The sequence below is a fragment of the Parambassis ranga genome, chromosome 18 (genome assembly GCF_900634625.1).
Source record: "Parambassis ranga chromosome 18, fParRan2.1, whole genome shotgun sequence".
In the NCBI taxonomy this organism is placed as follows: domain Eukaryota; kingdom Metazoa; phylum Chordata; class Actinopteri; family Ambassidae; genus Parambassis; species Parambassis ranga.
Window position 1 is genome coordinate 10,388,926 of NC_041038.1, and position 13,131 is coordinate 10,402,056.

The following is a 13,131-nucleotide window of genomic DNA, read 5'->3' on the forward strand; positions in this document are numbered from 1 at the left end:
AATATTGATTGATATTGTGGTTTTAGAGTGAGTTAATCACATCTTTATTACAACCTTCATATACCTTTGGTTGCACGGCTGCTGTTGTGACACCATTGCATATGGTGTCACTCCAGATTTGGACTACAAAATGGTCTTATATGTCAGACCAAAGGAGTTCATTGTTTAAAAAGCTAGCATGTTTATTGTAATCATACTCCCCTGCTGCATAATTTACACATTAAGTGCATTGATCTATTCCATGTCAAAGTGGCCACACCTGCCATGACCACTGGAACTATCAAAATGGCAGCCATGTTGGGGTGGAGGTGGTAGATGGAGCTAAACAGAAGGACTCTTTGATGAGTTTGAATCGGCAGTCCTGTGTGACTGGGGTCAGGCTGATGATGTTGCATTTTTTAATTCACTAGAAACACCAGGAAAGTTTTGGAATGTGACGCCCTCACGATGTGCAGCGTGTGCAGCCATAATATATCTGTGTAATAAATGCCCGTTTTCAAAGGGGGGGGCCTGGGGAAACGACACGATGTCTTAATAATCCCGAAGCAGTAAAATCAGGTCAGATTAGCCAGTGGAACTGAACATGTTCCTCCAGCGTCTGCCTGCGTTCTGTCACTGTATCACCAACATCGCTCTCTGACACTCAGCAGATTTTCACTCAGGGAGTGGCACACATTACCTCTGGTGCTCTTCTGACACCATGTGGCCGTCACTGTAACTGCACCTCCCCTCCCAATAAGGTGGACCAGTTGCTGCTGTGTACAGTAGCACCCAAACAACACATTCATCACCAGCAGACGTCCCCGCTCCTCTCCTGGTGCGCCGAATTGATGAACCATCAGCACAAGTTCCATCACGTTCACTTTATATTGATAAAGCAATCATGCATGCTTTTCTTCTGTGTTTCATGGGTTCCACGCTCTCAAGACGAATGGGGGGTGTCAGGATGATATCCCCCCCCACCACACTTCTGCTGTGCTCTGCTGTGAGCTCCAAAAGGAGGGTCAGGGCTGGAAACTTTCAGCACAGCTGGAGACTAAAGAATGATGTTGATTTCTTTAAAAATGAGGTTTGGTTGAGCAACTCTTTAGATAATTAAGTCATTTATCAAGAAATATTCTCCAGCTGTGTGGCTTATCAAATGTTTCGTGGTTTGTTGGACAAAATGTCAGCTTTTGATGGAGAAAAAAAAAATCATCAATAACGATGTTTAGTTGCAATTTTACGATATGTTTTTGGGCTGCAAGCAGCTATTAAAGGGGCTTCCTTTTTTTAATGGTCAGTTAACAACCAGACACTGTGCCAGGGCCCCGTGCAGGACTGGTTACAAACCCACTGAGATGAGATGAAAGGACAGAGTTGTAAACAGGTGAGAAGCTGATGCCTCAGCCCGTCTCCTCTGTTTAGAGAGTGTTTTCCACTCTTTTAATCACCTTTCTGCAGAGTCCAGAAGACTAAACCTCAGGCTCACTGTGTTAAACTCAGTGTCTGAGGTTTTTATGGAGACTTTAAATCCCTGTTTCTGTCTACTCAAAAAATTAGGCATGAAAAATGCTGCAGCAAACATGACTCCGAAACGTCTCAGATGACTCCATTTTTTTATTAATTCTTCTACAGTATACAAATATTCACACACAAAATGTTCTCATAAAACCCCCTAATGTCTCGTAAACATTCATTTTTTTCTTGCAGGTCTGTCTGCCATTTTCCTGTCCACAACCTTCCTAATATACGTTTGTATATTCCTTTGTTGTTTTACAGAGGCCTGCCGTTGTGATACTCGGAACACACCTCACCATCACCATCACCATCACCATCATCATCATCATCATCATCATCACCACCTCATCGACATGTCCCTTGTATGTGTCCTTGCAGCAGTGACAACCAGGTCCAGGATGAAGGGAGGAAGCCAGAGATCACAGTGTGAAGCAGGAGCTCTTGACATCAGTGCGCTCGATGCGGGCCCAGAGGTGAGGAACAGGAGCGTATTGCATGGGTCAGCTTCGAGCTTAATGTGGTACATGTGGTGGTGGTGGTGGTGGGGGCGGGTGTGGGTGTACCAATCAGATCTGGATCAAATAATTCCTAGTCATCCTTAGTGTTTTATTGAGGTCACACAATGATATTAATTATTTGAATAAAATCCAGTGATTGGCACCAGGTTTCAGGGCATTCAGGACAAAAAAAAATGGAAATGATTTGGCTACAGGATGCAGTTCATCAAGTAATGAGGGGCAGATCGAACACGAGGACAGTGATGGTGTGGACTAAGACTGCATAATAAACTCTCTCCTGTGAAGATCAGTTCATACGATGCCCCACCATTCATGAATCTATTTAAAAACATCTATAAGAACATGTGAAAACAAAGTATATATATTTATATTTATATATATATATATATATTGAGGCATCCATAAACAGTGGCACTGAAGACACCTCAGATAACTTTGGCTCTGGCATTATGTGATGTGTCTTCACTGCGGCTGCCCATGCATCCCCCCCTCATCTCTGTATTCAATATGTACTCCGCAAGCAGCGGCTCTTTCCCAAAATACCAGGAAAGCAGTAGTGCAACAAACTTTTAGCAGGATTTCTTCTCATCAAAGGACAAGTAACATGAGTTTAGGACTCAAAAACCTTGCAAGATGCAATCCATGATTTTTGTGGGAGAGATGGGAAAAAGTGTGAACATTTTGTCGTCTGGGCTGTGTTTGTAGAGGCTGTCACAACTGAAAGTGAGATTTAAATACATTCAGTTGGAAACGGCGCACAACTACACAACCACAGTGAAACAATGCGTGCTTAAATGCATGGACTGCACCTTTAAGACCCTTTGACGTAGTGGCTTTTTTTTTTTTTTGGTTCAAACTCAAAATAATAATTAAGAGACAACAACAGTGACCTTTCATTGACATTTCTTTGACCTATGCAGGTTCTTCCTGTGAGGCTATGAGTGAACTAAATGAAAAGGCATTATTGAAAAATAAGGCTACCAGTCTGCAGGGCGTGTGAAGGCCCAGACTGAGCTACATTCCATCTGTGATGACGCAAAGAAATTAAGAGAGAAACTAAGTGAAATGTTTTAGCTTACAGTGATGTCCTTTTTTTTAGGGTTTCGGCTAAAACAGCTTTTGTATCTTCTCTCTCTCTCACACACACACACACACACACACACACATCTCACTTTGCAAGTTTTATTTCTTCTTCTTAAATAAGCTTTTGATTTTAGAGGAGGAGCGCTTGCTTTTCTCTCCATTTTCGCTGGAGTCCTGGGAGGAGGTGCTCTGGAGCTTAGATTCCCTTCCTACGCTCCGGCCCTCCGAGTCCAGGGAGGTAAGAGATGGGTAACGTCCCACTTTGGGCAGCATGCTCGCTGGCAGCTGCCCGAAGCTGTAGGACTTCTCCAGGATGCCGTTGTACATGCCCTTGCCTGTTGGGGAGGTAACGTTCCCCTGTGAGAAAGGTGGACTCTGGGAGTCGGGTATGATGCGGGTGAGGTCGGGCGAGCCCCTTTGTGCAAATGGGTGGTGCTCCAAGTCAGGGGACGGTGAGGTGGAGGGTGGGCTGGACGGGGTGGTCGCCGGAGTCGGAGGCAGAGGGGGAGGCGTGGAGTCCCTGAGGCTGCTGCTGCTGCTGCTGCTGGTGGTGGTGTAGGTGGTGGGGGTGGATGCTGGAAGCTCCGTACTCTGGCTGAACAGCAGCAGCTCCTCGCGGGAGACCTTGCGGTAAGGGGTTTCCGAGCCCGCTGTGCAGGTATTTTGTAGCTGCTTGCGGCCCATGGATGAGCTAAGAGAGTCCGTGTCGGAGCTGCCCTCTTGAGCTTCCCTAATGAAGAAAAGAAGCGCCCGGTCAGAGGTATGTTTTGTCATCAGTTACCCAACAGCATTAACCAAACAGCTAACCGTAACATTTTTGGAGGTGTGTGTTTGCTTGTTGTGGTCTGAATTCCCTGGTTGTTTTTCTAAGGTTTTAGAGCTTCTACCAGTACATTGGTAAAGCACCTGTCAGTAGTGGCTACTGTTGCGTCCTCCACACACACACCTAGAAACAAATGTCACCACTTAACCCCCAAGTGTAATGCATGGATGTGGATGTCTGGATAAAACACCTGTAAGTCCAAACTGTAAAACCATTCCGCGGCGTGCCGGCCACCGCTACATACCCCCTCCTATCCGAGCTGAACATGATATGTTCGTCATCTGCCTCGGGGCGATAGGAGAGGGACGAGCTGGCCATGGACAGCAGGTCTGGGTCCGGAGACATCAGTGAGGACTGTGGAGAGCTCATCAGGCTGCGGCGGGAGCGGCACAGGCTGCTGCTGCGCGTCAGCGAGGGCCTGATCATCGTAGTTGCTGGTGAGGAGAAAGCCGGAGCGCATCAGGGTTCGTTCTGCTTCAAATACTGTGCTGACAGTTCGGCTTACTCACCTGTGAACTGTGGAATGATGGGAGGTGTGTCCTCGTCCAGGTCATCCACTCCTCCTGCGATAGGGTAGGGAGGTACTGAGACTCGCGGCATGACCACCCAGCTGTGGTCTGAGTACAGGCTGGCTGTCAGGCTCGGCAGACCCGAGTTATTGACGACAGGGAAGCCGCAAAGCTTCTCGATCTGCTGCCAGCGGTGGAGCCGCTCCCTCAGGCATGCTGTTACCTCTGACAGCGCTTTCCTAAAAGAGACACAGTCAGGTGAGGAGAGGGGTACTTGGAAAACATGAAGGTGATTCTGTTTCTGATTGAAATTCTTTGGTTAAACACAGTGAGGATTTACACAGTTGTGGCACACACAGGCCTCCTGGTTTGAAATTGGACTTCTGCCTAACAAGATCGTTCTTTGTTCTGACTTTTATGTGATTATCTTGATTTTTGGCTTTTGAATACAGAGAAATTCTTTACCTCTGCGGTGCTAACTGGATCAAACTGAGCTCTGAATATATTAAACATATCTTATTATCTATATTATAAAGTCAGGTAAGGCTTCAGTTTTTATCTCGTGCAGTGAGGACTCTGGTTTTAACAAAGTTTTTATTCTCTAAAACAAAGAATAGTGACCAAAACTCATGATTCCAACAAAAACTCAATTGATGTTTTAATAGTATTTCGCACTATGCAGTGATTAGTGATAAGTTGTATTGGTGCAGCTCGTCTCACATGCTCGGTGTCTTACTTTGCTTCCAGTATCTTGTGGTCCACCTCATCCAGGGATGAACTGTGGGCTACATGAAGAGTTCCAAACACAGAGCCTCTCTTCTTTTTTATTTTCTCTGCCTGAAATTAGAAAGAGCACACATCATTGTCAAAGTTGAGAGAAATGTAAGACAAACCATAAGATGCTTTGATGATCACACCAACGCAATCGCGTTTCAGTGGAAAATTCACTGAGAAATAAATTAAGTCAGTCTGCTTTGACCTTCATGTTGAAATGCAAAACGTTACAGCAGAAATAAACCTGATTATAGCGTGGAGTTTTCGTCCGAGGAGTAAGGTAGTGCTTTGATTTGGAGGCCTCCTGTCAGTCAACTTTTTAACTGGGGCTAAGAAGCGAGAGCACATTACTCCGATTTTAAAGTCATTGCACTGGCTCCCGATTCCTTTTCGCATTGATTTTAAAATTCTCTTATTTGTTTTTAAATCCCTTCATGGTCTCGCCCCTCAGTACATGTCTGACATGCTCCAGCCCCACTGCCCTGCTCGCTCTCTAAGGTCAGCTGACCAGTCTCTCCTGGTCGTCCCAAAAACACAGAGAAAACACAGGGGGGACCGTTCCTTCTCTGTCGCAGGTCCGAAACTGTGGAACAAACTGCCTTTGCACCTTAGACAGATTGATTCTTTTATGGTTTTTAAGTCATTACTTAAAACATATCTTTTTACTCTGGCTTTTAACTCTCTTTGAGTTGTTGACTTTTACTTGTTGTATTGTACTTACCCCTGACTGGTGCTTTTATTGTATGGTTTTATATTCCTATGTTTTATCAAACTTATATTTATTTTATTTCATTTTTTCAATTATTCTATGCTTGGTAGGCTGTGTACAGCACTTTGGCTTACCCTGTTGTCTTTTAAAAGGTGCTCTATAAATAAAGATGGATTGGATGGATTGGATTGGAAAACCATTGACAGTAAAAACTATGGACAGAGCTTCTGTGATGTCACCCGTTTGTTTCTGAAGAGCCGTTTTGAGGCTCAGTGGGAGGCTCCAGGACGCTCTGACCGCCGCCATGTTGGCAGCATCATGTCCGCTCCAAAATAAAATTCCAAATATGGACAGAGGGGGAGCACGAGCGGAGTTTAGGGGGACGGGTGATTGTGGAAGCAGGAAACTCATGCTCAAGTGGCATCGCCTATAATTATGCGTAATTTTAAGTCTGAATATAATTAAAAAGAGTGAGTTGTAAAAAAATTCACCCCCGTACAATTGACACTAGAAGAGAACTAATCATTTGAGACCAGAGTGTTTTTTTGTACCAGGCTGTAAACATGTTCATTTCTGCTGTGAATTCGGCCATTTTAACATGGGAGTCTATGGGAAATGACTTGCTTCTGGAGCCAGCCCCCAGTGGTTGCGGCATGAACTACAAGTTTTGACACTTCTGCATGGGCTTCAAGTCTGAGCCCTGAAGGTTGCCGCTTGGTCAAAACCCAGGGCATAAAAGAAAATTAGAAGATTTGAACTGACAACCTGGAATTTTCTGGAAGGAAATTTCTGGCTTTACCATGTAAACACATGGTAGTGACATGATCTGTAGGTTAAATCATTCATGACGTGGTGTAGATATTGCCAAATCACATTTCTTCCAATACAAATGTCCAAAACATTAACATCATAAGGCCCTTGGACTGAAAAGTTACCTTAACTACCAACAAAATGTCACAGGTTGTTCCCTCACAGCACTTTTTGCAGCAATGCTTAATTCACTGTAAGAGCATTGATCATCTCCAAAGACAATGAAGTTACCTCTTCTTTGGCGACGCACAGCTGAAACTCTGCGTTCTGCTTCTTGATGTTGTAGTACTGAACTTCCACCTCGTGTGTGAGCTGCAGCCACTTCTGCAGCGCTTCAGGCAGCGAGCACTCTGACTGCATCTCTTTCTCCGCTCGCTTCAGAGCCTTTCGCACCTACGCGGGAGGGAAACGTGACACATCAGGGGGTCAGGCTCGCTGCCAAACTTTACCCACAAGATCACTGATCAAACACCACAGTAAGTGAAGGTTAATCTTCACTGAATTTTAAATGAACTGTATTTACTGTTTGAATTCTCAATCTGCTCTGCAAAAACGAGTCACGACTGCAAGGAGAGAACTCATTACCGAGAGGAACCTTTTGATACACTGCTGCTGTATTTTTATATGAGGGCAAAAGAGGCAATCTACAGGATATGCGGAGGTTTTTTTTGTAGAAGAAATGAAAAATTAATGTGAAAAATATCGTTTCAAAGTGTTACAGCACAGTAATGGAAACATTTACATCCAGACACTAACCTCTCTTCCTTATTGAAAGTTTTGATTAGATATTTAGCTGCATATTCATCATAAAGGTGACTGCCTTACATAAAGTATTCAGATACATTAAGTATCATTAATTATGTGCTTGTCCAATCAACATCCAGGAAACAAATTGTACCTGCACCAGCTCCTCCTCTGCGTATTTGAGCCGGCTGAGCTCGCATTCGGCGCCCTCTCGCAGCTCTCGAAGCCTGTAAGCCTCCTTTTTTGCTCCGTCGATCTCGTCCCTCATTTTCTGCTCCAGGTTCTGCTTCTCGACAGCCACCGTCCGGTTCTCCTCCTGAGCCTTTTCCAGTCTGAGAGTGGGCAGAAAATGAATAAGCTGAATATAAGGACCAGCATGCAACATGGTGTACAAAAATGCTAAAGTTTAAGTGCTATTAATCGCCATTGCCCCTTTTCTTTAACTATTCTACTCTAGTTGATGTTAAGTGAGAGGTGGGGTGGAAACATTTTCCACTGCAGGAACTCAGGTCGGGGTGCTTTACAGGAACTGTCCACTAATCAGTTCTTTCAGCCATAGTGTTTCCTTCCACTTTTACTGCACTACATTACATTTTTGCTGAGTTAAATACTTTTATTCGGACTTCTGTGCAGCACAGAGGCTTAATGAACACGTACTGAGGTGAACACGTGATGGAGGTTTCTCAGTAGAGTGATTCGCTGACCCGTGAGTAAGCACGCTCGTATAATCTCTGGATAATGTGTTAGTTCAGTTAAAGTTAGATGGATAGTTTAGTAATAAGAAAGACTGTTCCGCTCTGTGTGCTGTATGTGAGGTTGTATTTCCAGTAAAGCTTGGGAACAGTTTGTTACTGATATGTTTGTTCTTTTATAAATATTAAAGCTTTGTACAAAAGGCAGAAATACCTAGTGTAAGTCCACAGTGTCTGGTGGCTATTTGACTGTAGTAAATATTATTATTATTATTATTATGACTTCAAGGAATTTGTTTAGGTTAATTAATGAATTTCGGTTTCTTCTGTTGTTTTAGACCACTCCCTCCCATCTACGTAAGTAAAGAGACTGAGGATACATCCCTGTATCCTCTTTTTCATATTTAGCCTTAAGTTGTGTTCTGGCTGACACACTGTCATGAACAAGTGACTAACTCACAACCAGTGACACATTGGAGCAGTACCTCCATTAACAAATCCAGTATTGCTGCCAGAGCAGTACAGTTCTGCAACTGATTTCAAGCAGGTTTTATGGAGCTGGTTTATCATTGGGTCATCAAGCTGCCTCAGTTTGCTGCGATGACAGAACCACTGAACTATATGGACAGAAGTTTGGACTTAGTGTTAAAACAGAATACCTAAGTACAAAACATTAGGGATGTCCCGATCCGATCACGTAATGGGAAATCGGGCCCGATTATGTGATTTCAGACTTGATCGGAATCGGACGTTACCTCCCGATCAGGACTTGGATATATATTTTAGAGCTGTCAAAGTTAATGTCTTGTAGTGTAGGGATATGACAGTTTCCTTTGGTGCAAGAGGTCCTGGGTTCGAGACCTCGATGGAAATCCACAGTTGATGCGATAGCGGTTAACAGTCAGCGCGAAGCGCACACACACACGCATTTTGCTGCAACGAGTGACTTGCTATTTGCCTTTATAGAGAACCCTACAAGTATCGGATCGGGTTGGGACTCGGTATCGACAGATACTCAAAAACAAATGACTCGGAGGCGAGGGCAAAAAAACCTGATCGGGACATCCCTACAAAAAAATCCTACTTCTACTTCAGTATGGTTCAACTTCTGCTCAAGTTTTTTTTCGGTAGAGTATCTGCTCTTTTCCTCAGGTCTGGGTCTCTGGTATATTCTGCATTTTGGTGTAAGATCCATTAGGGTTATTAAGGAACTTTGGTCAAGCGCCACCAACCGATCACTGGGCCCTGCCCACCTTTTTAGGACCAGTCAGAAGTTCCTGTCATAGTAGGAACCAAATTGGCCTTCAGTTGATCAAATGTTCCAGCAATGGGAAACTGAATAGTGTGTGGAGCACTTTAAAACAAGTCAACAAAATCCCTATATGGAGTTTCCACCAGCACCACCCAGAACGTTGAAACAAACCACTGCACTAGCATCTTTGTAAAAGTATTTGTACATGAAATTGGGGCCATTTTAATCTAAATCTGACATGTTTTCTTCATACCGACTCTGTAGGTCTAAGAGGCTTTGCTCAGCGTGTTGCAGGCTCTCCAGATCCTTCATCATCTGAGAAATGTGCACCTTGCTGGATTTGTTCTGCACGTATGCAAACCAGCAGCCGCCGACACCGATCACTATGGAAACCATCAGGACAAAGTCTTTCATCCAGTTATGCTGTGGACCTGCAGCGGGGGAGCAGCACAGAAGGAGGGCTGGTGACATCTTACATACATACATACATACATACAGGTCAGTATTGTTGATTGATATTCACAAATTGTTTTTGGTTTCATACTTACGAAGAGGAGGACCAAAAAGCACAGCATCCAGTGCCTTTAGGTTTAATTTTTGTTTATGCCGCTGGTCTAATATCTTTAGCTGCATCGACATAAATGACGGTTCATTCGCCGCTATTCTGAAAAAGAGGAGAGTTAAGAGTTGATATAGGGCTCTGGCTCATGTGTCCTCTGTCTTGTCTGACCTTTGTGACACCACCCCATTTCTTTCCTTCTAACGTGGGGCCTTCTGTATACTGCCCCCATTTTAACTGGCTCAGACAACATGGCAGCCTGGGGAAACTGTATCCCCCCCTCCGCTGTGACATCACTTCATGAGTCAGCGCCGATCAGCTCTGAGGCGCAACATGAAACCCCTCAATAACCCTCCGCCCGCCCTCCCAAGTCCACTCATGCCATACAGCGAGCTGTATTCCATGTGTCCGATAGAACACATTTATCTCCAGTGTGAGTGCTTTTAGGAGATTGAACTAACAGCAGATAAGGAAAAAGTCAAACACATCAGTTTGAAGCATTTAAAGATTGTAAATATAGACAAAGATAAGTAAAGCTGCTCTGAAAAAAAAGACTTTTCTAATACAGGGGTCACTTTGCAGCTGTGCTGCCTTTTCCAGCCAGCAGTGGGCAGCATTGAACAGAGAAATTCACAAGGTTAAAGCAAGGCAACTGGACGTAATAAATAAACAGAGAATGAAAAGCTGCCTGTGGGTGTAATAGATAATAGAGAAACTGGTCACAGGTCAGCAAATAAATTAGAGTCCATAAAAATGACGTTAAACACAACATGTGCTGTGAAGCAAAGAGAGTTTAAGCATTTTGTACACATTTTGCTTGTATAACATAAGCAGCCTGGTTGTTGTACTAACCGAGGTAAAGTGTTCCCTGTGACCCGGAAATCCCGGAAGTTCTTCTCGTACTGCGGGAGCTCCACCGACTCCTTCAGCCACTGTACCGTGTCATCCATGGTCCAGTTGTGGACTGATAAAAGAAAAAAAACAATACCTTTCTTCAGTATCGGTATAAAATCACTTGTTACGCAGCATGTTTTCTTTTCTATCAGGTGTATTTGTATGAAGTAGCATCATTTAGTCTGTCCTGAATTGTTTTGTCCGATTGGTTTAATAGGAAGCACGCTGCAAGTTACATTTATTTACAAGTTTATCCAATGCTTAGGGTTAAATGGCTGTGGCTGAATAGAAGCCGCTCCTATTAGGCTGAATTTAGTGCAATCACATGATGTCTGAATCAGATATATCAACTGTCAAAGCAAACAAACATTAGATGTTATTTATGAATTAGTAAATAAGCCTGAAGAACATTATTTTAAATGTTATCAGCTTTGTTGCCACAGTATATACGGCCATGATGTTGAACAGTTAATGACTCTGGTATCTTATCTTAATTGAAAGCAGAGGCAGAAGACAAAAACATTAGGCCCCAAACACCGACTCTGGTATCGCATGGAGACATGAAGGCATCAGTGATCTGTGTTTGATTATGTTACTCAGTTATATTGTACGTTAGGCGCATCATCACAGTGGACGCGGAGGTTACGCGAGAACGCTGACAGACATTTAACATTTTAAAATGTGACTTTTTCTTTTGCTCTGGATAGGAACCACGTCTAAAATGTGTCTGTTTACTTAAACCCATGGGAGAGTGACAGCAAACTTGCCGACTACTGCCTGTGTGTACTTAAGGTTTGTTAGACCGGAACAGAAACAAACAGGGAGGCTGAAGAGGGACGTCTGACCTGCTGATTACTTATGAGAAACCACACCTGTGTCATATGATCATGTGTGTACAGTAACGTGACGTCTGTGCAGCAGACAGACACTCTTCTTTGCATGATATATTCTTCATCCTGTACTTTTTTGTCTTACATAAACCTACATCTTTGAGTTGCATTGCAGAAAAACTCTAATAAAATGACTGACTGAAAAACTGGTGTTTATCTTCACCTTCATCCATAATTTGATTGGATTTTTTTTTGGTTTATATAAGACCTGACTACTCCCTGTTAGTGAGTTGCTTTACAGGACAGTAGACGGAGGGCTTCCTTACCCTCAGAGGTCTTCCAGCCCTTCCACAGCTCCTCCACAGTGATGTGCTGGTCTTCACGGTGCAGATTGCTGTGTTTGTTTGTTTGCTGCTGCTTCATGTCTTCTATTATGAACTAAAAGTAGAAGAGAGACATCAGCATAAATATATTTGAAATGTATTCAAATTGTTTTTTGTATTTACAGATACAGATGGCTGTGCTTGTCTGTGTATGTCCATGTGTGGTTTCCGCAGTGAGAGTTGGCTTAGCCTAAAAGTCTGGCTTTGGATCACATGCACACACACACACACTTTCTTTTTACTGACTTTCTTCCCTTTTAGGGACTTTGAAAAGAGAAAGAGACCCATGGTAGAGGCACCACTTCCACCTGTGTGTGTGTGTGTGTGTGTGTGTTTTCAGTTTCCGGATGTCCTCCTTTGGTAGCTCTGAACTAAATGCCCCTGCAGAGAACAGATAGAATTGCCAGAGAATTGCCAGAACACCGGCAGCATTAACAAGGACCATGGCTGACGACCAAACGCCTCAAAGCATCCATCTTGGACGGCACTGTGTGAATGAGTGCGGCCTTGGCATAAACAAAAACGTAACTTCTAAATCGTACATCCTACCTGTTCCTAATAACTAATTAGCCTCTGCTGTTACTGCAGTTCAGCTTTGCAGTGTGCTGCAAAATCACAGCACATAAGCTGATCCCAGCAAACGTGGCTCCACTAACTCTAAGGCTGCCGGTTCAATCAGCTGTGTGCTTGAAGGGTCCTTGGGCTGTACACTTAACCCACAGCTGCTTCCAGTGGTTGAGCCATGGTCTGCAGTGCTGCCGCACACTGTCTGTACATTTCAGCAGCAAATAAAAGCTTCCTTCCTCCTCTGCTGCAGAAATCACAGGCCTGCCAGAAACTCAGCTAAATATCGGAGCTGAGTGTGTTTTGACATTTCACGCAGCTATGAATCATAGTTTCAGATCAATGGGTTTCACATCTGACTTGATGAAAGAGGAAAAGAACACGCAGATTATCACACTGCGTGGAAAATATCACGTGTTCACACCATCATGTGCTCAACTGCACTGACTTCCTTTGAAACCGTTTCTAAGAGCGTCTCGGTCGAGTG

The 13,131-nt window shown here is 43.8% G+C and overlaps 1 protein-coding gene across 3 annotated transcripts in view; it reads right to left on the bottom strand.

Annotated features, from left to right (window-relative positions):
* Window positions 1-1,581: 1,581 nt before the first annotated feature.
* stim2b (stromal interaction molecule 2b) overlaps window positions 1,582-13,131 on the bottom strand; it is a 37,872-nt gene continuing 26,322 nt past the window's right edge. Inside the window, exons 3-12 of one of the 3 annotated variants that reach the window (XM_028428871.1) lie at window positions 12,024-12,135; window positions 10,826-10,937; window positions 9,963-10,078; window positions 9,668-9,845; window positions 7,625-7,802; window positions 6,958-7,119; window positions 5,170-5,270; window positions 4,434-4,672; window positions 4,169-4,358; window positions 1,582-3,831 (exon numbers count right to left, since the gene is read on the bottom strand). In XM_028428871.1, coding sequence (XP_028284672.1) covers window positions 3,201-3,831; window positions 4,169-4,358; window positions 4,434-4,672; window positions 5,170-5,270; window positions 6,958-7,119; window positions 7,625-7,802; window positions 9,668-9,845; window positions 9,963-10,078; window positions 10,826-10,937; window positions 12,024-12,135 — 2,019 coding nt within the window. In that variant the 3' untranslated portion in view covers window positions 1,582-3,200. Of the gene's footprint in view, window positions 3,832-4,114; window positions 4,359-4,433; window positions 4,673-5,169; window positions 5,271-6,957; window positions 7,120-7,624; window positions 7,803-9,667; window positions 9,846-9,962; window positions 10,079-10,144; window positions 10,179-10,825; window positions 10,938-12,023; window positions 12,136-13,131 lie in introns of those variants that run through there. The other 2 variants (XM_028428870.1, XM_028428872.1) reach the window with 2 other exon arrangements.